This window comes from Bufo bufo, chromosome 5 (assembly GCF_905171765.1).
Source record: "Bufo bufo chromosome 5, aBufBuf1.1, whole genome shotgun sequence".
Taxonomy (NCBI): Eukaryota; Metazoa; Chordata; class Amphibia; order Anura; family Bufonidae; genus Bufo; species Bufo bufo.
Genome location: NC_053393.1, coordinates 436838319 through 436865264, shown reverse-complemented (window position 1 = coordinate 436865264; position 26946 = coordinate 436838319). Strand labels below are relative to the sequence as shown.

The 26946-nt window shown below is 43.9% G+C and overlaps 1 protein-coding gene across 1 annotated transcript in view; it reads left to right on the top strand.

Annotated features, from left to right (window-relative positions):
• SCGN (secretagogin, EF-hand calcium binding protein) overlaps positions 1-16473 on the top strand; it is an 80135-nt gene extending 63662 nt beyond the window's left edge. The window contains exons 9-11 of the mRNA XM_040432854.1: positions 7436-7495; positions 8729-8797; positions 16026-16473. Coding sequence (XP_040288788.1) covers positions 7436-7495; positions 8729-8797; positions 16026-16154 — 258 coding nt within the window. The 3' untranslated portion in view covers positions 16155-16473. The remainder of the gene's footprint in view (positions 1-7435; positions 7496-8728; positions 8798-16025) is intronic.
• The last annotated feature ends 10473 nt before the right edge of the window (positions 16474-26946 follow it).

Genomic DNA, 26946 nt, shown 5'->3' with positions numbered 1-26946 from the left:
GTCTACTAAAACTGTGCCATCATTTCTCTCTGATTTCTCGGACGTGTTTTCCGAGAGCGGTGTTCAGGAGCTACCTCCTCACCGGGAGTTTGACTGTCCCATTAACCTCATTCCCGGCGCCAAGCTGCCAAAAGCACGCCTCTACAATCTCTCACAACCGGAAAGAATCGCAATGCGAACTTATATCTCCGAGAGTCTCGAGAAGGGGCATATTCGTCCCTCAAAGTCACCTGTGGCCGCGTTTTTTTTTTTTTGTTAAAAAAAAAGATGGCTCTCTGAGACCTTGCCTAGATTTTAGGGAGCTGAACCGTATCACGATTCGCGATCCCTATCCCCTTCCTCTGATCCCGGACCTCTTCAACCAAATTGTTGGGGCCAAGGTTTTTTTCCAAATTGGATTTGAGAGGCGCGTACAACCTGGTCAGGGTCAGAGAGGGGGATGAATGGAAAACGGCCTTTAATACCCCTAACGGGCATTTCGAGAATCTCGTTATGCCTTTCGGCCTGATGAATGCTCCGGCCGTCTTTCAGCATTTTGTTAATAGTATTTTCTACCATTTAATGGGGAAATTTGTATTGGTGTATCTTGATGATATTTTGATTTTTTTCCCCTGATGTTCAGACCCATCAGGATCATCTTTTTCAGGTTCTGCAGATTCTGCGGGAAAATAAATTGTACGCCAAGCTGGAGAAATGTCTTTTTATGGTATCGGATATTCAATTTCTGGGTTTTCTCCTCTCTGCTTCTGGTTTTCGCATGGATCCGGAGAAGGTCCGTGCTGTACTTGAGTGGGAGCTTCCTGAGAATCAGAAGGCATTGATGCGCTTTCTGGGTTTTGCGAACTATTACAGAAAGTTCATTTTGAATTATTCCTCTGTTGTCAAACCCCTCACTGACATGACAAAAAAGGGGGCGGATTTTTCCTCTTGGTCGGAGGAGGCGCTTGCAGCCTTTTCTAAGATTAAAGAGAGTTTTGCGTCTGCTCCCGTCTTGGTGCATCCCGATGTTTCCTTACCTTTTATTGTTGAGGTGGATGCTTCCGAGGTGGGTGTGGGTGCGGTTTTGTCCCAGGGCCCTTCTCCTGCCAAATGGCGACCCTGTGCCTTTTTCTCTAAAAAACTCTCCCCGGCAGAGAGAAACTATGATGTGGGAGATAGGGAGTTGTTGGCCATCAAGTTGGCTTTCGAGGAATGGCGCCATTGGTTGGAGGGGGCCAGGCACCCTATCACCGTTTTTACCGACCATAAGAATCTGGCATACTTGGAGTCGGCCAGGCGTATGAATCCGAGACAGGCCAGATGGTCTCTGTTCTTCTCCAGATTCAATTTTGTTGTTACATTCCGACCTGGGATAAAAAATGTGAAGGCTGATGCTCTCTCTCGCTGTTTTCCGGGAGGAGGAAACTCCGAGGACCCGGGTCCCATTTTGGCGGAGGGGGTAGTTGTTTCTGCTCTATATTCCAATTTGGAGGCCGAGGTCCAGGCTGCCCAGACTGAGGCACCTGCCCGTTGTCCTTCTGGGAAGTTGTTCGTGCCTCCTGAGCTACGTCACAAACTCTTTAAGGAGCATCATGATACGGTTCTTGCTGGTCACCCCGGGAGTAGAGCCACGGTAGATCTCATTGCTCGGAGATTTTGGTGGCCGGCTCTTCGTAAGTCGGTGGAGGGTTTTGTGGCTGCTTGTGAGACGTGCGCTCGCGCTAAGGTCCCTCGTTCACGGCCTTCAGGTTCCCTTCTCCCGTTACCCATACCTTCCCGTCCTTGGACACACCTGTCCATGGACTTTATCACGGATCTTCCTCGTTCCTCGGGGAAGTCGGTGATCCTGGTGGTGGTGGACCGTTTTAGCAAGATGGCTCATTTCGTACCTTTCCCTGGTTTACCCAATGCTAAAACGTTGGCGCAAGCTTTTGTCGACCATATTGTTAAATTGCACGGCATTCCCTCTGATATTGTTTCCGATAGAGGCACGCAGTTTGTGTCCAGGTTCTGGAAGGCTTTCTGTTCTCGCCTGGGGGTTCGGCTGTCCTTCTCTTCTGCTTTTCACCCGCAGTCGAATGGTCAGACTGAGCGCCTCAATCAGAATCTGGAGACATATTTGCGCTGTTTTGTGGCAGAGAACCAGGAGGATTAGTGTTCATTTCTCCCTCTTGCTGAGTTTGCTCTGAACAACCGTCGTCAGGAATCTTCTGATAAGTCACCATTCTTTGGTGCATATGGGTTCCATCCGCAGTTTGGGACATTCTCGGGAGGGGCTCTTTCTGGTTTACCTGAGGAGGAGAGATTTTCCTCGTCTTTGTCTACCATTTGGCAAAAGATTCAGAGTAATCTTAAAAAGATGAGTGAGAGGTATAGGCGTGTGGCTGATAAGAGACGTGTGCCTGGTCCGGACCTGAATGTGGGTGATCTGGTGTGGTTGTCTACAAGAAACATTAAACTGAAGGTTCCCTCCTGGAAATTGGGTCCCAAGTTTATTGGGCCTTATAAAATCTTGTCAGTCATCAATCCTGTTGCCTTCCGTCTTGATCTTCCACGGGTTTGGAAGATACATAATGTATTTCACAGATCTCTCTTAAAACCATATGTCCAGCCCACGGTACCCTCCTCTTTGCCTCCTCCTCCGATTTTGGTTGATGGCAATCTGGAGTTTGAGGTTTCCAGAATTGTGGACTCTCGCATTGTCTGCGGTTCTCTTCAGTACCTCGTTCATTGGAAGGGTTATGGTCCTGAGGAGAGGATGTGGGTTCCAGTGTCGGACATTAAAGCCACTCGCCTCATCAGTGCATTTCATAGGGCTCATCCTGAGAATGTGGGTCATGGGTGTCCGGAGTCCACCCGTAGAGGGGGGGGGTACTGTCACTACCAGAGCTTTGGGACGTTCTCACAGCTCTGTTTCTCCACCCCTGTGATGATGTCACTACTAGAGCTGGGAGGAGTTCTCACTGCTCTGTTTACTTTTGGTTTCCTTCCTCCCAGCTGTTCCTCTTGCGTTTAATTTCCCTCTCTTTATATCACCCCTCCTCCTCCTATTGTAGGGCGTGGATTATAGTTCTCATTTCAGTTGTAGCTCTTGCTTTAGTATCTTCACTTGTAGCTATCAGTTCACTGGACCTGTGTTCTGCTGCAGCAAGCACTCCGGATATTGCCAGCTGTCCTGGGATCCGTCTTCTCTGCGGCTGCAACACCTTCAGCTAAGTGTACAGACATTGTTGTGTACCTGATTATTTTCTGACTGGATCTGAGGTGGCCACGGTTCCCTCCATATACTGAGTAGGGCACCGGTGGCCGTGCCCCTTCCACTATTATAGGGGTTACAGTGGTCATCAGTCTTAGGCACGTGGGCATGCCTCGTTCCGCCATTTGGATCCGGGCATGTGCTTTAGCAGCATAGGGAGAGCTTTGAGGGTCGGACAGGGGTCACCCTTTATCCTCCCTAGTTTGGGTCCGGTCAGTAGCTCTTTTACTGTGTATACTATTGTTGCTCACATACAGTCGTGACAACAAGTGACTTTGGGGTGGGCCCTGAAGCAATTAGAACAAATATGTAGCAAGCGGCATTGACTGAAATTACACGAAGAGTAGTTGTAATTGTTACAAATCTGGGCCCTGAACTGGAAGACCTGAAAACGCCTAGAGGTCTGGCCGGCGCACTGGTGGCTGACTTGTGGCACCACTCAGCTGAGTGAAAAATCGACTGACATAACAAACAGGAAGGAGCTTTAAAACCAGCAAAATGCCTACAAAATAACTCAGTGCGCCGGCCGGATTCAGAAACGCTGGGCTGCAGGACGTGGCAGCTACTCACCGTAAATGGACACCGCTGCCGATGAGACACCGCTCCGCTCCCTGCATACACCGCTCTCCAAACAGTAGGAACCCAGGTACTGCTCCAGAAGGCCGAACGACGTACAAAGTGGGAGGGACGCCGGCCGAACATAAAGGCAGCAGTGCCCCTCCCACAAATACAGGCCAATGAATCGGCCTTTACACATGTCAGGTTTGGGTTAGTCAATATTTTGTACATGAGGTTCTAATTACATATCTTGCACAGTACATTGAGAGGCTTTGCAATTTCAAACTATACAAACTGTCAGGAAAAATATTTTAAGTCAGACCTTTGAGTTGGATTAAAAACATCCATTCTGAGGCTGAGTTGCCTGACCTGACTTCTGCCTGATCTCCATTCTGACCCTGAGCTGGCTTCCCTGTCCTTGGGCTGTTTATCGGATTTCATGAACTTTGCCTGACCTGACCTCAGCTTGTCCTTGACTATGGTCTGCTCCTGATTATGGTTTTGCCTGATCCCTTGATGCTCTGCCGGATATCTCTTGCCCCTGTGTGTCAGCAGGCTACCAAACAGAGACTACCCCAAGAGGTAGCAGCCTGATGGTTCCACTGCAGCGAAGTCCAGATCCCTGTTAAGGGGTGAATACCAGTGGATTTCCAGGATAACGCCCTTAGGAGTAACCCCAAGAGCCAAATCTGTTTTGTAGACGCAATGGTTCCACATTCACTTTGTAATATTTATGTTCATTTATTTCCAAAATAGCACATCTTTTTAAGTTTGTACGTTTTTTACTTTTGTTTTTTTCTGACCTTTTTATTAAAGGAAATCTGTCACTAGTTTTTTTTTTTTGCTGATTGCAATCAGCAGCAGGGAGAGCGGGAGAGTCTGGTCTTCATAAATATCAGTAGTCATAAGCTTACACTGTGTACTGAACAGCACCAACACTGTAGACAAAGAAAGTGACCCTGCATTTAGCTAAAGGGATCTGTCCCTAGTTTACATTTCCCTTAGTTAGAGCAGGCAACTATGCCCTTTCCTCCAACCCCCTCCCTCTGTCCAACCATTTAGATGCTTCAGTTGCTATTGAGAGAGGCATATAGGGCTTAGAATAGGAATTATTCCCAATCCTGGCTGGAAAACTGTTTACTCCTTGCTTTCTGTGGTGGACATTTATCAAGACTGGCGTTTTCATAGTCAGTCTTGATTTCTCCTGTGCAGCTAAAGGCGCAGGCCTCTCATAGAGGTACTGGCTGGAAGACTAAAATCTACGGCAGACTCCTAGCTGCTCTAGATTTCTGTCTTAATTCGTGCCTGAAAACTGGCATGAATTGCGCTAAAAGTACTAGACCTGCTGACCCCGCCCTCTCCAACCCTCTTTCCTCTCCACTTTAGAAAAGTGGCAAGTAGGGGAAAAAGTCAGAAATTTTACCGCAAATATGGTGTGCACCAAAATTAGCGACTTTTTTACACCACAATAGTGGCATAAATACCATAATAAATGTCCACCTGTATTAAAAAAAAAGAACATATTTTTAAGACATGTAAGACATTTTTTTTATTATGTCTCATGTATTTCATTTTAATTTTATTAATTTGATTTAAAGTCCTTTGATTTAATTGTCCTTTTTTTATATATTTTTTCAATGTGTCGGAACAGAGATATTGAATGTTTTTCTAAGCTACTTTATAAGGGAATTGTGTTAATGTATGTTAGAAAACAGCCTCTAAAGTGCCACTTAGCGACTTAGTGTTTCCAAAGAAATTATTTCTTCACTTTTCTACTGAATGCCGGAGATGGGTATACTATTACAAACCCGATTCCAAAAAAGTTGGGACACTAAACAAATTGTGAATAAAAACTGAATGCAATGATGTGGAGATGGCAAATGTCAATATTTTATTTGTAATAGAACGTAGATGACAGATCAAACGTTTAATCCGAGTAAATGTATCATTTTAAAAGAAAAATACGTTGATTCCAATTTTTACACATCCCAAAAAAGTTGGGACAAGTAGCAATAAGAGGCTGGAAAAAGTAAATTTGAGCATAACGAAGAGCTGGAAGACCAATTAACACAAATTAGGTCAATTGGCAACATGATTGGGTATAAAAAGAGCTTTTCAGAGTGGCAGTGTCTCTCAGAAGCCAAGATGGGTAGAGGATCACCAATTCCTACAATGTTGCGCAGAAAGATAGTGGAGCAATATCAGAAAGGTGTTACCCAGCGAAAAATTGCAAAGACTTTGCATCTATCATCATCAACTGTGCATAACATCATCCGAAGATTCAGAGAATCTGGAACAATCTCTGTGCGTAAGGGTCAAGGCCGTAAAACCATACTGGATGCCCGTGATCTCCGGGCCCTTAAACGACACTGCACCACAAACAGGAATGCTACTGTAAAGGAAATCACAGAATAGGCTCAGGAATACTTCCAGAAACCATTGTCAGTGAACACAATCCACCGTGCCATCCACCGTTGCCAGCTGAAACTCTACAGTGCAAAGAAGAAGCCATTTCTAGGAAAGATATGCTCCCATCCAGATGTCATCTCTTTCAGGGAAGACCCTGCATTTTTTAACAAGATAATGCCAGACCACATTCTGCATCAATCACAACATCATGGCTGCGTAGGAGAAGGATCCGGGTACTGAAATGGCCAGTCTGCAGTCCAGATCTTTCACCTATAGAGAACATTTGGCGCATCATAAAGAGGAAGGTGCAACAAAGAAGGCCCAAGACGATTGAACAGTTAGAGGCCTGTATTAGACAAGAATGGGAGAGCATTCCTATTTCTAAACTTGAGAAACTGGTCTCCTCGGTCCCCAGATGTCTGTTGAATGTTGTAAGAAGAAGGGGAGATGCCACACAGTTGTGAAAATGGCCTTGTCCCAACTTTTTTGGGATTTGTTGACACCATGAAATTCTGATTCAACACATTTTTCCCTTAAAATGTTACATTTTCTCAGTTTAAACTTTTGTTCCGTGATTTATGTTCTATTCTGAATAAAATATTAGAATTTGCACCTCCACATCATTGCATTCAGTTTTTATTCACGATTTGTATAGTGTCCAAACTTTTTTGGACCCCGGTTTGTAGTATACCATTAGCTTTTTTTTTTGTTTGTTTTGTTAAAATAAGTTAGGCATACAAAACAGGGTAGGGAGTCAGCAGCTTTGCAGGGAGACCAGAGGCAGACTGAAAAGCCCATCTCTGCAGCTTACAGGTACCCGTCTTCAGTGCTTAGTAGAATGCTGAAGATGGAATTTCCTTAACCATGCTCAGTTAGAGGGTTGCTAAGCGAACATTTTAGAGGCTGTTTTCTAATAAAAAATGAACATAATTCCCTAATAAAGTATAGTAGAAAAACAATTTACATCCCTCACCCAAGTGATGGAGTACCAGGACTATGAGAGACATGGAGTGACATAGTCTTATCTCTGTATGTAGTGTATAGTCTTATCTAGACCTTCAGAAATACAAAAGAGTTGTCATTTATTCCCCTGTCCTCTAATGATAATATGAGGACTCTGCTCATCTTATCCCAATCTATACAGCAAAGCTGTGATTTAAATAATGTCCTTTTCTGAATATACAGTATATTCCTTTTAATATTTTCCCTAAGATATTCTATTTATATTTTTAGGCAAGTAGTCAAGATGAGAGAAAAAGAGACTTTGAAACCATATTTGCACACTATGATGTAGTAAGTATGATTTATTTTTCCTACTGTCAATGTAAAAATGGCATGTAGAGTAAAAACTACAATGCAGAAAATAGTGCGTAAAATAAGTATTTTCTTTAGTCTAGTTTAATAAGACGATATATACTGTACATTTTACAAGCCCTGCAGAGTTGTTTTCACTCCTGGAAAAAGGAACTCTCAAAGCACTACAGATAGTTTTTTTTTTTTATAGTATGTAGACGCCAGTGTCAAGACCAGCACATATAAGAATTCAAATAGCTCAAGTCATTGTCAATCCTCCTTTAGGGCAATTATAGGGCAATTATAGATCTTTTTCTGCTGGTTTGAGGGCTTTTCCATTTTTTTGTTGTCTTTTTCTGCGTGCCATATTTCATAGGCAAAAACCGCCAGCTCCACATGTTGCATGGAAGAGTGAGGAAAATATTAAACCCAGAACAAACAGTAGTGGCATTTTTTTCACCCTTGTGGTGCGTTTTGGGGTCAATAGCATTTATTTTTCAAATTTCAGTATTCTCTGGTTATGACATTATTTCTCCATCACCTGCCATTTTTTTCTCCCATAGATCTCTATTGTCTTTTTCAAATTTTAAGTAGGCATATGTGTAATGTTTGCTGGCATTTTTAATGGTGTTTTTGCATGGTGCTTTTTTACCAATGCTTTTGGCCCATATAACTCTATAGAGGAAGAGGCATTTACAGGGGGCTCATACTTTCCTATAAAAAAAACTAAACAAAAGGCAGGCATACAAAAAAGTGAATAAAAAACTCCAGTTGGTAAAACATACTATATGGGCAAACAAAGACTCAAAAGTCAGTTGTTTTTTTTAGGCTTTTTTACCCCAAAAACACCAGGACTAAAATTGTGTGTGAAGGAACCCTTACCGGTGTATACTGCAAATCCATTCATTTGTTTTATGCTGTAAACAATGACATCCAATGATATGGTCAAATATGATCCAACAATCTATTTATTTAACCATGCTATATATTCAGCATTTATCTAGTGAAGGGTTTAAAAGGTTGTATAACTTAATAAAGAACTGTGCTATCACTCTTCCATTCTGGATTTACTAAGGGAATTGTAGATAAGGTTCCTTCAGACTTAAGCAAAATATTTGGTATTCCACTGTGTTATTTTCCTTTGTACAACAGTCTTTATTCATAAAGATAATAATCTATAGTTTTATATCTCAGTTCACATAAATGTAACTCAATATATGGTTTTTTTTCCAGAGCAAAACAGGAGAATTGGAAGGTCCTGAAGTAGATGGATTTGTAAAAGACATGATGGAACTAGTGAAGGTAGTTGCTCAACAACCGAATTCCCGATTTTTTTTTTTAGGTTGTGTGCCACATTCTAATAAAGGAGGCCATGTTGAACCGCATTAGGCATAAGGGTAGTTTCTTTGTGGGATGAGTTGTACTTTCTATTGGCACCATTTTGAGTTACATATGATTTACCGATTAACTTTCCATTTTTGTAGTGAATCTGGGATGGATAAAAACAGCATCTCGCTTATGGTGGAACCACACCACCTAATCTTTAATGTGGAGGTACCTCCTGAAAGGGTTCTTTCAGCCACTTAGTGTACAAAAGTCCAGAGCATGCTCCTTTTACAATCAGTGAACAAACTTTTATTGAGGCCTCATGCACTTGACTATATATATTTTACAGTCCTCAAAACTCGGATCAGCAAAATACAGATGACATTTGTGTGATGTCCGTGATGTATCTGCTTTTTTTGTGGACTCATTTACTTCAATAGGTCTGTGGTCCCCATTTTGCAGCCAAGTATAGGACATATTCTGTCCCTTCGCAGAACGGAAATACGGATGCAGAAAGCACACAGATCATCCATGTGCATGAGGCCTAAATCACATTATATGACAAAAGAAATGCACGTGTAAATTCTGATTCTTCCAGATAATATATGACAACATTTTGGTCTCTGGCCCTTTTTAAGTCATATCAGGTGTAGAGAAGAAGTAGCCTATGTGGATGCTGCCGGTCAAAGGCTAAAGGTATGGAGCTCCATTCCTCCAGCCTACAGCCGTGGCCAAAAGTTTTGAGAATGACATAAATATTGGAAATTGGAAAAGTTGCTGCTTAAGTTTTTATAATAGCAATTTGCATATACTTCAGAATGTTATGAAGAGTGATCAGATGAATTGCATAGTCCTTCTTTGCCATGAAAATTAACTTAATCCCAAAAAAACCTTTCCACTCCATTTCATTGCTGTCATTAAAGGACCTGCTGAGATCATTTCGGTAATCGTCTTGTTAACTCAGGTGAGAATGTTGACGAGCACAAGGCTGGAGATCATTATGTCAGGCTGATTGGGTTAAAATGGCAGACTTGACATGTTAAAAGGAGGGTGATGCTTGAAATCATTGTTCTTCCATTGTTAACCATTTTGACCTGCAAAGAAACGCGTGCAGCTATCATTGCGTGGCATAAAAATGGCTTCACAGGCAAGGATATTGTGGCTACTAAGATTGCACCTCAATCAACAATTTATAGGATCATCAAGTACTTCAAGGAAAGAGGTTCAATTCTTGTTAAGAAGGCTTCAGGGCGTCCAAGAAAGTCCTGCAAGCGCCAGGATCGTCTCCTAAAGAGGATTCAGCTGCGGGATCGGAGTGCCACCAGTGCAGAGCTTGCTCAGGAATGGCAGCAGGCAGGTGTGAGCGCATCTGCACGCACAGTGAGGCGAAGACTTTTGGAAGATGGCCTGGTGTCAAGAAGGGCAGCAAAGAAGCCACTTCTCTCCAAAAAAAACATCAGGGACAGATTGATCTTCTGCAGAAAGTATGGTGAATGGACTGCTGAGGACTAGGGAAAAGTCATATTCTCCGATGAAGCCTCTTTTCGATTGTTTGGGGCATCTGGAAAAAGGCTTGTCCGGAGAAGAAAAGGTGAGCGCTACCATCAATCCTGTGTCATGCCAACAGTAAAGCATCCTGAGACGATTCATGTGTGGGGTTGCTTCTCATCCAAGGGAGTGGGCTCACTCACAATTTTGCCCAAAAACACAGCCATGAATAAAGAATGGTACCAAAACACCCTCCAACAGCAACTTCTTCCAACAATCTAACAACAGTTTGGTCAAGAACAATGCATTTTCCAGCACGATGGAGCACCGTGCCATAAGGCAAAAGTGATAACTAAGTGGCTCGGGGACCAAAACGTTGACATTTTGGGTCCATGGCCTGGAAACTCCCCAGATCTTAATCCCATTGAGAACTTGTGGTCAATTCTCAAGAGGCGGGTGGACAAACAAAAACTCACTAATTCTGACAAACTCCAAGAAGTGATTATGAAAGAATGGGTTGCTATCTGTCAGGAATTGGCCCAGAAGTTGATTGAGAGCATGCCCAGTCAAATTGCAGAGGTCCTGAAAAAGAAGGGCCAACACTGCAAATACTGACTCTTTGCATAAATGTCATGTAATTATCGATAAAAGCCTTTGAAACGTATGAAGTCCATGTAATTATATTTCACTACATAACAGAAACAACTGAAACAAAGATCTAAAAGCAGTTTAGCAGCAAACTTTGTGAAAACGAATATTTGTGTCATTCTCAAAACTTTTGGCCACGACTGTACATGAGGGGCAGCATCTGCACAGGCTTCTTCTCTTCTTTACCAGATACACCAAGACCAAAATGTCATCATATATTATCTGGATAAAATTTATATAGGCCTCATGTACACGACCGAATGTATTTTGTGGTCCGCAAAAAATGGATCCGCAAAAAATACGGATGATGTCCGTGTGCATTCCGTATTTTGCAGAACGGAACAGCTGGCCCCTAATATAACAGTACTATTCATGTCCGTAATGCGGACAATAATAGGACATGTTCTATTTTTTTGCGGAATGAAAATACGGAAATACGGAAACGTAATGTACACGGAGTAACTTTAGTTTTTTTTGCGGACATATTGAAATAAATGGTTCCATATACGGTCAACAAAAAGATTGGAACGGACATGGAAAGAAAATGCGTTCGTGTGTATGAGGCCATATGCTAGAAGGATCAGCACGTCTTTTAATAAAAGTTTGTGCTGGCCTCCACATAATTTTGGTGTATCCAGTGTCGATCCAAATGTAAGCCAGCTTCCTTGTTGCCTTACATTTAGACCATTTTCTATGCCTAAAATAGGCCACACCACTCCCACTTTTTTAGACCCGCTGTGAGCGAGGAAAAATTGCAGATTGCGGCGCAACTAAACTTCTAACCAATTTGCACCAGAAATACGCCTAATGTAGGTGTATTTCTGATTGTAAATGACCCCCATAATCTTAATTCTATGAGTTGGGTTTATTATGATGATACCAAATTTATAATGTTTTTTTTTTTTTTATATTAAACACGTTAGTCTAATAAAAGCATGTTTTTTTATTTTTTTTTTATTTTGGGGGTGCCATGTTTTAAGAACCATAACCTTAAAAAATTTTCATCAACATAACTGCGTTTTTGTGCACACTTCTGGAGTACATATTTTTTTATTGGGGAAATGGGGAAAAACATTAATGCTGCCATTGTTTTTTTTTTTCTCATCACGCACAATGTTGCTTAAATAAATTGTTATCTTTTTTTCTGTGGGTTGTTACTCTTGCAGCAGGGGAAGGACTTTTTTATTTTATTAAACATCAGTTAACTTAATGTAACCTTTATTTGTCCCCTCTATACGCCACAATTGTTTGATCATTTACAGTATATAATGCATTAGAAAACATAGGGGGAAATTTATCAAAACTGGTGCAAAGGAAAACTGGCTTAGTTGCCCATAGCAACCAATTGAATTCCACCTTTAATTTTTAAGACCTCCCTGAAAGGCTCCCTCTGATCGGTTGCTATGGCAAACTAAGACAGTTTTCCTTTGCACCAGTTTTAATAAATCTGCCCCATAGTATTTCAAAGCATTATTTCCGGTCAATGTAAAATTGACAGGCAAACTATTAATAGTTTAAAACTAGAAGATAGGTGCACTAAGGCTACTTTCACACTGGCGTTTCTGGGTCCGCTTGTGAGATCCGTTTCAGGGCTCTCACAAGCGGACCAAAACGGATCAGTTCAGCCCCAACGCATTCTGAATGGATAAGGATCCGTTCAGAATGCATCAGTTTGGCTGCGTTTGGTCTCTGTTGCGTTTTTTAGGCGGTCACTAAAACGCAGCTTGCAGCGTTTTGGTGTCCACCTGACGATGCAGAGCCAAATGGATCCGTCCTGAATTGCAATGTAAGTCAAAGGGGACTGATCCGTTTTCACTGACACAATATGGTGCAATTCAAAACTGATCCGTCCCTCATTGACTTTCAATGTAAGTCAAGACGGATCCATTTTGACTTAGACTTTTTTTTTTATGAATAATGCAAACGGATATATGAACGGATACAAGCGTTTGCATTGTCGGTGCGGATCCATCTGTGCAGATACAAGACGGATCCGCGCCGAACGCCAGTGTGAAAGTAGCCTTAGCAGTCAAACCCCTAGCTACCATAATAATCATGTAGTAAACCCTGCAAACGTGTAGTAAAGCACTGAACCCTGCAATCATGTTGTGGGGTGCTCATGAGTTACATAGTGAGCTCCTTCCTCTATGAAAATCTTTTTTCACTATTAATGGTGGCATCTAAGGAGTTCTCCAACCCAATTGGGTCTCTAACCTCATTCACTCCCTGCTGCTATGGCACAGAGACCCCAGGACATGAGCTGAGGAGCCCCCTGCACCACTCTCCAGGGGACACTTTTGTACATCCTTAGGCCTCCTGCACACGGCCGTATGGCTTTTTCAGTGTTTTGCGGTCCGTTTTTCATGGATCCGTTGTTCCGTTTTTGTTTCCGTTGTGTTTCCGTTCCGTTTTTCCGTTCCATTTTTCCGTATGGCATATACAGTATACAGTAATTACATAGATAAAATTGGGCTGGGCATAACATTTTCAATAGATGGTTCCGCAAAATACGGAACGGAAATGGAAGACATACGGATGCATTTCCGTATGTGTTCCGTTTTTTTGTGGACCCATTGGCTTGAATGGAGCCACGGAACGTGATTTGCGGGCAATAATAGGACATGTTCTATCTTTAAACGGAACGGAAAAACGGAAATACGGAAACGGAATGCATACGGAGTACATTCCGTATTATTTGGACCGTATACAGAACGCAAAAAACGGCCAGTAAACAGGGGGAAAAAACGGTTGTGTGCAGGAGGCCTTATGGAAATTGGCACATCTATTAAAATGTGAAAAGGCAATGGAGTGATGAAAAGTAGAGTAGTTAAGGTTAAGCTTTAGGTTAAGACTTCAGATTGTCAGATACATAGCTGGATACATTGCCCAATATTGGCCATTAGCTTAGAAAAATAGTGCTGCAAGTGGGTGAACTTTGATTAACTTTCCCAATAGTGCCCATGGGCACTGGCGGGCAAAGGTAGTATCCGGCTATGCAGGATACAATAAACTCCGGCATGCTGTTCCTATGCCAGAACAGCCTGCCAGAAAAACACTAGTGGGAAATTAGCTTAATACAGTTTATTTAATTTTAAATATATTTATTTATTTTTTTAATAAAATTTTACACTGGTTACTCACCTCACAAGATTTAATAAATGACAAAGATAAGTTCCTGCATTAAAGCCACCACCCAAAAATGGATCAATTCCTGCAGTGGATTTTGACTTTAGACATGTCCGGTACTGCAGAAAGTACTCAAGTTTATGATATAGATATACCTTGCAGGAAAATGAGTGTACATAATTTACAGAGGACCTGACACCTCTCCTCCCCATGTGATCATTCTGGAACATCTTGTCAAATAACTCGATAAATGTACAAGGAGAAGGCAGCACTCCAGAAAATCCAAGTTTTATTCACCCAATGTCAGCAACGTTTCAGCTGCTCAATGCAGCCATTTTCAATCGTATGCATTGAGCAGCTGAAACGTTGCTGACATTGGGTGAATAAAACTTGGATTTTCGGGAGTGCGGCCTTCTTCTTGTACATTTATTGTCTGGTGAGGATCTGGATTTTGCCTCTGTGGAGGCATGCACCCTTTCTTTATTTCTTTTTTTCATTAGTTTTTTCCTATATTTTGTGCTGTTGCGCTCTGTGTGTTTGTCAAATAATTCAATGTTATGCCATTCCTGTTATTTCTTCTAGACGTTTATGAATGACTTGCCTGTAGCTTCTATTGAGTGTTACCAGCAGTGATGAGCGGCAGGGGCAATATTCGAATTCGTGAAACTTTCACGAATATTTGGGCAAATAATCATCATATATTTGCGAATTCGTGATCTCCAGTAATTATTTTCTTGATTGCAAAAATCGGCAATCGGAAAGTTTGCGATAAAAATTTGCGATCAACACTACTCCTAAAGTCAAAGATATTGCAGACTTCTCATTGGCCCACAAGCAAGAAGCAGTAAGGGATCATGGATATTGATGAAAAAAAAATCTAGAATATTTAAGTGGCAATATTCGCAATAAAAAAATCGCTATTAGAATATTCGCGATCAACACTAGTTACCAGTTGGGGAGTGTGTGGGGGGGGGGGGGGGTCTCTGCATAGTCTGACCCTATCCAATTAGTGCTGCTAGTATCAGATTGTACAGGGACACACCCCCAACTGGCAGGGATGGACTGGAACATAAAGTGGCCCTAGAAAAATATACCTAAAAGTGGCCCCATGTTGTAGGGAGGTCCACATTGACAAAAAGTTCGGCAACACAGGTAGATAGGGCCAGCATAAGTAGGGAGAGACAGGAGAAGTAGGTGAGGCTAGCAATACCGGAGTGCTGTGATGGCTAACCTCTGGCACTCCAGTTGTGGTAAAACTACAACTCCCAAGATGTAAACTTGCTTGGCTGTTCTCAGAACTCCATAAATAAGGAATGGAGCATGCTGGGAGTTGTAGTTTCATCGCAGCTGGATTGTCGGAGGTTAGCCATCACTGCGTAGTGCAACACAAAATGCTGTCCCAGCAGAACCAAATACCACAGAGCAGAACAAAATACTATCGCACCTGCCACAGTATTTAACAGTATTACCGTCCTGAGAATGGCGATACAATTGAATTCAGAAGGGCACCTGCAGCCATTGTTCAAGTGCATAAGTACCTGATGCTCCTACATTATTTAATGCTGAGAGCATCAGATCATTATGTACCTGGCCTGCGGCTGTGAGGAGAGCTTGGGCGGCCCTCTGGACGTTGTCCCCCCAGGAAATTTCCCTGTCGGGTCCATGGCCAGTCCACCACTCCCAACTGGTAACACAAAGATGGACCTTTATTGGAGATTGATGGCAATTTATTCATAAACATCTAGCAGGAATAGATGCTCCAGAATTGTTATTACAAGTAGATTCCACAAGGTGTCAAGAGAGTAACAGGTTCTTTTTAAGTCATCTTCACAAAGTGACATCTGTTGTGCTCTACATTTTCTAGTCCATATGTGACAAAAAATGCCACTTTTTACAGTTGTGTATGAATGCTGTTATAATATTGTATATCTTTTGCATACAGCCAAGTATCAGCGGTGTGGATCTCGATAAGTTCCGTCAAATTCTACTAAACCATTGTGATGTCAACAGGGATGGCAAAATCCAGAAGTCTGAGCTTGCGCTATGCCTTGGTCTGAAAGTAAGCCCATGAATCATTCAGTATCTGCCTCTTTGTGCCTCTTATGACAGAACTTGCTGGTTTTAAGTTAACCATGTTCTGCTACAGAACTTTTGTCAAACTGGTCCTTGTGGAAGTTCGGAGTATCTGCAATTAAAGTGCGCAAGAAGTGCAGATGCAATTGAGTGCATGACAGGCTTTTTTATGAGTATGTTTCTACTGGAAGCTCTTACAGTAATGTTCTTGTGACCAAGGTTACACTGCGATTTTTGCCATGCCCTACTGGGACTCGACAGTTTTGCAACATTTTTCATCTAGGACATATTACTATTTAGTTTTATTGTAAAACAAGTTGGGCACCGTGTGGTGTTGCACAAAAGTTGCAGGCAATGGCAACTTTTGTATAGCTTGGATTAATGGCTGCATCTGGTATTCTCTTGGATAAGAGAGTTGTTTAATGTCAGAAGCATTGCTTCAGTGGGCATGTAAAGTGGCAGTGTAGCCCCATCCCAATGGCTAATCTACTGAATATGATATGTAATTTACTCACGTCAATGTAAATCTTGTAGCATTTGTTAAATGCATTTAATTTGTTTTACTGCGGGAAATTGAAAAATGCATATATTTGATGTATTTGTTGTCATGTAGTGCTGCAGTGGAGTAATAAAGTTGTATGTTTTTTCAAAATATAACCAACTGGTTCATGCGTTTCTGTTCAAAATAGACAATTAATGGGAACAACAAGTGAGTCAGAAGATGATGAGTTCCATTGACTTTACTTTTTTATTTTTTACAAAATAATTATTCATAGATGTACAGTCATCAACATTGAAATTGCAACATCAAAAAGGAAAAGTTTGGAAATTACAGGATCAATAGACATGTTAATGATATGCAAAGCAAAATATCAATATATTCAGTTTCAAGTATGAGCACCATGCACAGAAATAAATGAACTTACTTTGGCATGCTATCATTGAGGTTATTAATGGTTATCTGAGGAATGTTCTGCCATCCTGAATGCACTTGGGCACACAAATCATCAAGAGCCACTGCTGGCAGCTCCCTTTGCAATTGCCGACCAATGACGTCCCAGATGGGAGACAAGTCCGTAGACGCTGTAGGCCATGACAGCACGTTTATGAGCAAGATACGGCCTAGTGTTGTCCTGTTGAAAAATTGCTCCTGGGACACTTTGGAGAAATGGCCGTACCACTGGTTCCACAACCAAATTAATGTAACGCTGAACTGTTAGTGTAGCTGAAATGAAGGCTAGAGTGGTTTGGTTACCATACATTATGCCACCCCACACCATAATCCCAACATAGGACTGGTGTGACATTGCATTATAAAGGCCTCTTTATAGAGTTGCCCATGTGGTCTCTAGATGAATCTCCAGATATTATTGCATCCGAGGCAAAAGCGGGACTCATCACTGAGGAGGATAGACCTCCATTCCAACCTCTATTGTTGTATTGCTGTGCACCATGATAATGTTTGAGAGCGGTGGCATGAGGTCAATAGAACACCTGTAGCTGGACGTCTGGCTCATAGCCCAATGTCATACAAACACCTTCTGATGGTTTGTGTAAACACTCTTTGCTGCCCTAGGCTGGGGATGTGATGTCCAATTTTGCCTTCTGTACAGAATGGATCATTACTAGTGATGAGCGCCATAGACAATATTCGTTTTCATGATATTTTGCGAATTCTTCGCATAACATTCGCAGTAAATTAGCAAATTCTAGAATTCATAATCTCCAGTCATTATTTTTGCGATTGCGCAAATCGGCACTAATGATGTGCATATTTTTTATCTTTTGCGCAGTACATGCAACTTTACATTTTATCAGGTCTGAGTAGATATTACTGATTGGTGCACTAAGTATTGTTGTGACATCACAGCACTATGTCTGTAGCATGTATGTATGGACAGTAGTGATGGACGAACTAACGATCAAATGTTCACGTTCGCATCACGCCCATTGACTTTAATAGCAGGCGAACCTGAAAAACCTTCAGGTCATATTTGCAGCACCAAATACAAACTATGAGTGCACAAATAGTCCCACAACATGGACAGTGACATACCAGAGGGGGATCATTGGCAAACATTTCCACAAAAAATATGTATTTTAATCAGGGGCCATTTTTATGCGTCTTAGGCCACATGCACACGACAGTTGTTTTTTGCGGTCCACAAATAGCGGATCCGTGTTCCTGTTTTTTTTACATCCACATCCGTTCTGTTTGTCCGCAAATTTTGTAGGTTGTGTTTCCGTGTGTCATCAGTTTTTTTTTGCGGTCCGCAAAAAAAACCTGAAGGCTGAAATTCTTAAAATTTAATATATTCAGGTTTCCCAGCAACCATCCGCAAAAAAAAACGGATCCGGATGACATACGGATGGCTTCCGTTGGTCATCCGCATTTTTTTTGCGGAGCCATTGACTTCATGGTTGACTACACCGCAATTTTAACGGCTCCATAGAAATGCATGAGCAACCATCCGATTAGCCCAAAAAAATGGAACGGACCCAGAGAAAAACAACTGTCGTGTGCATTTAGCCTTAAAGTAAAACTCTCAAAAATGTGCCCTGCTGGAGCCTAGAAAAATTTCCTTTCGGTTTGATGTATACAAATGTACAGCACTCCACATTTTTGTATCCTGTAGAGTCCATTAAAAAAATGCATATGTTAACATAAATTTTTTTTCTACCATGAAACTGTTTGGTGAACGGACGACACTGTACGGCATCAGTCTGAGGCATCTGTTAACGCATACATTTTTGCATTAAATGGATGGCAAAAATAGGATGTGATCCGAGCCCTAGTGTCAGAATAAGCACCAGTACACAGTGGAGCAGCGTGGTGGAGAGGGGAGGCCACCATGTACTGACAGAACGCTTCCTGGTCCTGGTGGTCAGGGATGAGGACTGTGTTTCCCAAGGATCATATTCTACTGGGAAATACAGGGCACAGTATAATACACTAGAATCTACTATATATAATAAAATATATTAGCTCTACCCCTGAATAATAATACAATTAGATGGTCATTTATTATATAGAAATACATCTATGTTAGGTGTATTTCTGACACAGATTGTGGCGCAAAGGTCCTTAGCACCGCAATCTGCATATTTTTCCCGCTCATGCCAGGTCTAAAAAAGGATGGCGTGGGCAGAGAAAGGGATACAGTTATGGCCATCCAGTTATTGGATACCACCGCCATACATTGACCAGATAACACCTCTGTACAGTGACCGGATAACACCGCCATACCGAGAACAGATAAAAGGGTATAAGAGGGCACAGTACAGGGAATGACTAGGAGAACTGCACAGGGTGTGGTAAGAGGGCACAATGCAAGGTATAAGGGGGCACAGTATGGGGTGAGGGGCACAGTCACATGACCCTGTGACATTAGAAGGTCCTTATGGTGAATGCGGTTCATACGCCACCATAATGAGAGGCAGAGGAGTGAGACAGAGGTGTCATTATGTGTCTAGAGATAAAAAATGTAACTGTCGGCCAGTACAGGCCCCAAAAATTAGGCAATAGGCATTCACCTGACAGAGAAGAACTTTGGATTTTGTGGCTGGAGGCACATTAGGCGGTCACAGGATAAGGCCTCATGCACACGGACGTTTTTTTTTGCGGTCTGCAAAACGGATTCCCTTTGTTCCGTGATCCATGACCGTTTTTTCGTCCGTGGGTCTTCCTTGATTTTTGGAGGATCCACGGACATGACTGTGCGGAGCCAAACGGATCCGTCCTGACTTACAATGCAAGTCAATGGGGACGGATCCGTTTGACGTTGACACAATATGGTGCAATTGCAAACGGATCCGTCCCCATTGACTTTCAATGTAAAGTCAGGAGTCCCTATTATACCATCGGATCGGAGTTTTCTCCAATCCGATGGTATATTTTAACTTGAAGCGTCCCCATCACCATGGGAACGCCTCTATGTTAGAATATACCATCGGATTTGAGTTAGATCGTGAAAACCCATATCCGACAGTATATTCTAACACAGAGGCGTTCCCATAGTGATGGGGACGCTTCAAGTTAGAATATACTACAAACTATGTACATGACTGCCCCCTGACTGCCCCCCTAAAATTGCTAACTAACCATGGCAACCAGGACTGCAGTAGCATCCTGGTTGCCATGGTTACCGATCGGAGTCCCAGCAATTAGACTGCGACTCCGATCGGAACTCTCCGCTGCCACCAATGATAGGGGGGGGGGGATTTCAATTAGATGGGGGAGGGAGGGGGGGCCCACTGGCCACCAATGAATGTACAGTAATACAGGGGAGGGAGGGGGGGCCGCACTGGCCACCAATGAGTTAAATACAGGGGAGGGAGGGAGGGGCACACTGGCCACCAATGAATTTAAAACTGGGGAGGGAGGGGGGTGTGCCTCCTCCTGCCTGGCAGCACCTGATCTCTTACAGGGGGCTATGATACGCACAATTAACCCCTCAGGTCCGGCACCAGCAGGGGGCAGTCATGTACACAGTTCACAGTATATTCTAACTTGAAGCGTCCCCATCACTATGGAAATGCCTCTGTGTTAGAATATACTGTCGGATCTGAGTTTTCACGAAGTGAAAACTCAGCTCTGAAAAAGCTTTTATGCAGACGGATCTGCGGATCCGTCTGTGTGAAAGTAGCCTACGGCCACGGATCACGGTCGCGGATGCCAAACTTGTGTGCATCCGTGTTTTTTCACGGACTCATTGACTTGAATGGGTACGTGAACCGTTGTCCGTCCAAAAAATAGGACAGGTCCTATTTTTTTGACGGACAGGAAACACGGATCACGGCCGTGGATGAACAACGGTGCATTTTCCGAGTTTTCAACGGACCCATTGAAAGTTAATGGTTCGCAGAAAATCACGGAAAACGGAACAACGGCCACGGATGCACACAACGATCGTGTGCATGAGGCCTAAATATGTAACTGTCGGCCAGTACAGGCCCCAAAAATTAGGCAATAGGCATTCACCTAACTGCAAAGAACTTTGGATTCTGTGGCTGGAGGTACATTCGGCGGTCACAGGATAAATATGTAACTGTCGGCCAGTACAGGCCCCAAAAATTAGGCAATAGGAATTCACCTGACAGCAAAAGAACTTTGGATTCTGGGCCTTGAGGTATATTAGGCGTTCGCAGCATAAATATGTAACTGTCAGCCAGTACAGGCCCCAAAATTTAGGCATTCACCTGACATAAAAGGCCTTTTATGCCGCTGTATATACATAAGGCAAGGACCATTCTTTGTTCTGGGTGGTGGCAGATATGTGTGGGCTGGCATGAGGAAATTCAATTACACGTGGTCATCACAGGTGTTGAATTCCTCCGAGATCCATGCCTCATTCATTTTTAAAAATGACGTGAGCTAGGTGAGTGTGATTATCGTTCACGATCCCCCTTGCTGCGCTGAACATCCTTTCGAACAGGACACTCAACGAGGGGCAAGCCAAGAGTTCCATGGCAAGTTGTGCCAGCTCTGGCCACAGGTCAAGATTTCACACCCAGTAGTCAAGGGGTTCCTCGCGTCCCTAGGCGTTCCCTGAGGCTGGATCCAGAGGGCGGCTGTCGATGGGTAGGCTGCAAGAATAATCTCATATCCGAAGTGACCAACACATCTTCAATCCGCCCTATTTTTGCAGGCGCGGTAGGATTGGTACCCGCACCTGTTTCGCTGTGGGTGGAAATTCCTCTGCCAGTGCCTGCAACAGCAGAATGCAGCATCTCTCGCAGCAAGGCCTGGAAATGCTGCATTCTGACAACCCTCTGTGATGCTGGTAACATGTCTGCCATTTTGTGTTTGTACCGGGGGTATAAGTGCATTGCCACCCAGTGCAGGTCCTTGACCTTTATGGTTTTTAAACGGGGGTCCCTCTTTAAACACTGGAGCATGAAGGCCCCCATTTGGACTAAATTGGAATCAGTGGAGCGCCCTGGCTTCTTCTCACCGCCCAGGAGAATGTCGTCCTTGGTCTCCTCCCCCCAGCCACGCACAACACCAGGGATCCCCGAAATGTTTAAAGCTTGCTTTTCTTGCTCCTCCTCCTCCTCCCCCCAGCCACCATCCTCCTCTGACAACTCTTCCGACTCCTGCTGAATTGTCTCAGATGGAGTAGCCCCCCTGGGAATTCATTCAGCATTGCGACTTCCTCATCTTTCGTCTCCTGCTCCTCGACGGCTTGACCAATGACACAACGCAATGCACACTCCAGAAAAAAGGCGTAAGATATGATGTCACTGATGGCGCCCTGGCTATGACTGACCAGTTTGGTGATCTCATCAAATGGTCTGCATGCGTCGCGCATGCGCAGCCACTGGCACGGTGAAAAGAAACCAAGCTCCCCAGAACCTGTTCTGCCGCAAAGTTCGTACAGGTAGTCGTTAACAGCACGTTTCTGCTGGAGCAGCCTATCAAGCATATACAAGGTGGAGTTCCAGCACGTTGGGCAGTCACAAATAAGACGTTTGATGGGGAAGTGGTGTCGCCGCTGAGCGCCAGCAAGGCGAGCCATGGCCGTGTAAAATCTTCTAAAATGGCCAGAGATTTTCCTGGCCTGCCGCAAGACGTCCTGGACCCCGGGGTATTTGGCAATGAATCACTGCACAACTAAGTTTAGGACGTGTGACATGCACGGCACGTGTCATTTTGCCCTGTTTCAGCGCGCTCAGCAGATTGGCACCGTTGTCGCACACAACTTTGCCAACTGTCAAATTGAGCAGGATTAGCCACTGATCTGCCTGTGACCGCAGAGGTGAAAGCAGTGCAGGACCGGTGTGGCTCTTGGCTTCCAGGCACAACAGCTGCACCACAGCATGGCAACATCTCACCTGGAACGTCGAATAGGTTCTGTGGAGCTTGGGGGGTGCAGCAGAAGAGGCGGTATTAGTGGAAAAGGAGGAGTCAGCCGAGGAGGAGACGGAGGATGGAGTAGGAGGAGGAGAAGAAGAGGCAGGCCTGCTGTTCACCCTGTTGGATCCATCCTGCCGCTATTTCGCCGTACCGCAGGACCGCCGCTCCGTCCCTATTGACTATAATGTGGACGGGGCGGAGCTCTGGCGCAGCACGGCAGTGCATGCGAAAGGCCGCCGGACTAAAAGTACTGCATGGCCGAATTTTTAGTACAGCGGCCTCCAACAGCGAACTGCCGTGCTGCGCCGGAGCTCCGCCCCGTCCCTATTATAGTCAATGGGGACGGAGCAGCGGTCCAGCGGCACGGCGAAATAGCGGCAGGATGGATCCATATAGTTCAGGGATGCCCTTCTGGGAGAAATTTTTTCATCCGGGGACCTTCCATTGCAGTGTGCCAATGGCCACAAATTTTCAAAAGGCCTCCGAGTCCACCAATTTATATGGCAGTAGTTGGCAGGCTAGCAGTTCCGACAAGCCAGCGTTCAGCCGTTGGGCAAGAGGATTATGCGGCGTCATAACTTTTTTACGTTCGAACATTTGGGCCATGGAAGCCTGCCTTGTGCCAGATGAACGCGACGACGGCACGGTGGAAGGTGGAGTGGAGGACAAATATGAGGAGAGAGGAGAAGGAGATGTCACGGATGTAGTAGGGGAGAACACCAAAGGACAACAAGAAGGAAGGGAAAAGACACTAGGCCTCACCGCTAGGGAAGGAAAAGGGTCACCACCTATAAAACCCTGTTCCTGGTCCTAACTCCTATCCGTATGGGCACCTCTCGATGGTAGAGATGCCCATACACAGGAACCTAGAAAACCCTGGTGGCCCTCGGATGCCCTAATTGTAATGACAGGGCAGAGACTACCCGCTCCTTTCCTGATGAAGGAACCAGCGTCTCGCTGAGGCCTAGTAAACAACGAAGGTGGGGGGAAATACAAAATACAACAAACGGAACACTTAACTTCTAAGGCTGATGGATGAACAGGACTTCAACTAGAACCACACTCCAGCTCTTCCAAAAACTGAAGCTATCCAGAACAAGGAGTGATGTGTAAAGTCAGACTAACTAGGGGGAGGTAAAGGTCACATAATCCACACCTGAACAGGAGGTGTGGACATACAAGCAACACACAGACAAAGTGAAACAAAAACCAAAAGAGGCTGTCAGATCACTAATGTGCAGATAATCTTTCAGACCTTCTAAAACCTGTCACCGGTGTGACAGGAGAAGAGGCAGGACGTGGAGCGCCGGGAGTGTGGCTTTGTGGGTTCTGATGGCGTTGCTCCCACTGGGCTCGGTAATGGGAGGCCAGGTGCCTTCCTAAGGTGGTCGTCCCTAGGTGAGTGTTGGGCTTACCACGACTTATGCGTTGACAGCACATACTGCAGATGGCAACACTATTGTCAGCAGCTGACAAGTTAAAAAAAGCCCACACTGCGGAGCCATGTGCTGGCGTCCTGGGTGCGCCAGATGTGATTGTGCATGGTGGATGGCTCGCTCCAGATACATTTGCAGTCTGCTTTTTGCCTCCTGTGCACTGCGAGTTGTGCCTGCTCCTCGTCCTTCTCCTCCCTATCTGCTGCTCCGTCTCTCCCTCTGAACTCCCCTCCTCTTCCTCTCTTGTGGGCACCCATGTGACATCCATCGACACGTCATCATCGTCACCTTCACCACCACTAACATTAGAGATATCGGAGTAGGCAGCAACAGCGGGGACCACCCTCTTTGCGCTGATCTGGGCACTTTCTTCAGAACGATGGGTGGTGGCCGTTGCTACCTCCTCTTCCTCATCCGATGCCAAGAATGGTTGTGCATCGGTATGGTCTGGGAATGGATGGGAAAATAATTCCTCTGACTGGAGGGGCTATGGTGGTGGTGGTGTCTTTGGGGGTGCACACAGCAGAGAGTGAGGAGAGTGCAGATACAGAGGATGAGGAGGGTGCAGAAGCGGAAGGCTGAGTGAGCCACTCAACCAACTCTGGTGCATCCTTTCACATAATCGCACGCACCTTCTCCAACTTCCCACTTAGGCTCCGGCCTGGTGCCAGAACGGCCTGCCTCTTTCTCTGCCTGTCATTTTCAAAATGACCCTGTGCCAAAGTCCCTAGAGAAGAGCAGTATTTGTGGAAGCAGGTATATCGCAGGCCTCAATCAGTATTTCGTGGAAGCCGGTATATTGCACCCCTCAATCAGTATTTTGTGGAAGCTGGTATATAGAACCTCTTAATCAGTATTTTGTAGAAGCAGGTATATCACACCACTCAATCAGTATTTTGTGAAAACAGGTATATAGAACCCTTTATTCAATATTTTGTGGACGCAGGTATATCAAACTCCTTAATCAGTATTTTGTGGAAGCTGATATATGGCAGGCATCAATCAGTTGTTAGTTGAAGCTGGTATATCACCCTCAAGCAGTAATTTTGTGGACGCAGGTATATGGAAAACCTCTATCACTATTTTGTGGAAGCTGATATATGGCAGGCCTCAATCAGTTGTTACTTGAAGCAGGTATATCAAAACCTGCAATCTGTATTTTGTGGATGCAGGTATACGGAAAACCTCTATCACTATTTTGTGGAAGCTGATATATGGCAGGCCTCAATCAGTTGTTAGTTGAAGCTGATATATCACCCTCAAGGAGTCATTTTGTGGATGCAGGTATATGGAAAACCTCTATCACTATTTTGTGGAAGCTGATATATTGCAGGCTTCAATCAGTTGTTAGTTGAAGCTGGTATATCACCCTCAAGCAGAAATTTTGTGGATGCAGGTATATGGAAAACCTCTATCACTATTTTGTGGAAGCTGATATATGTCAGGCCTCAATCAGTTGTTAGCTGAAGCTGGTATATCACCCTCAAGCAGTGATTTTGTGGATGCAGGTATATGGAAAATCTCTATCACTATTTTGTGGAAGCTGATATATGGAAGTCCTCAATCAGTTGTTAGTTGAAGTAGGTATATCAAAACCCGCAATCTGTATTTTGTGGAGGCAGGTATATGGAAAACCTCAATCACTATTTTGTGGAAGCTGATAGATCGCAGCCCTCAATCAGTATTTTCTGGAAGCATACAAATGCACTATAATATACTATGCATTTTAGAAAGTATATCACACCCCTCTGTGTATCACACCTATCGATAGCAAAACGTTACCAGTCCTTAAAAGGACTTTTGGGGCCCTATTAGAAAAGAATATGGAAGCTTCATAATAGAGAGATAACAGACATCCATGCAAACACCATGCGACATGCATTGCACAAGTCTGGAATGGTGGCCCAAAAAAAGGGCAAGAAGCCTCAACTTCAATATTGTCATAAGAAGCGTTGGCTCAAGTTTGCAAAAAAAGTATGAACAGTGGACAGTAGAAGATTGGAAACGGGTGATTTGGAGCGACGAGATGAAAGTCAATAGACTGGGCTCTGATGGGTGCAAATTGGCCTGGAAGAAACAAGGGAAAAGGGGGCTAATGGATCGAGAAATTTAAGGAACTGTCAAGTTCGGTGGAGGAACCTGATGATATGGGGTTGTTTCACAGCCAAAGGTGTTGGATACTTGACCAGGATTGATGGCAGTCTCAATGCTAAGCTATATGTGAGTATCCTACAAGATGAGTTACTTTGTCTATGAGTATGTAAAGGACGACATAGTGTTCCAGCAGGACAGCGCCTTGAAGCATATGCCGAGATTGGCGAAGAAATAGTTCAATGACAATGAAATAGAGGCTCTGGATTGGCCCCCACAGTCTCCAGACCTCAACCCAATTAAACACTTGTGGGTAAAGTTAAAGAAAGAGCTGTATTCGTACCCAAGTTAGTCAACCAGTATGCACCAACATTGGGAACATGTAGAAGGGACCTGGGAACAGATTT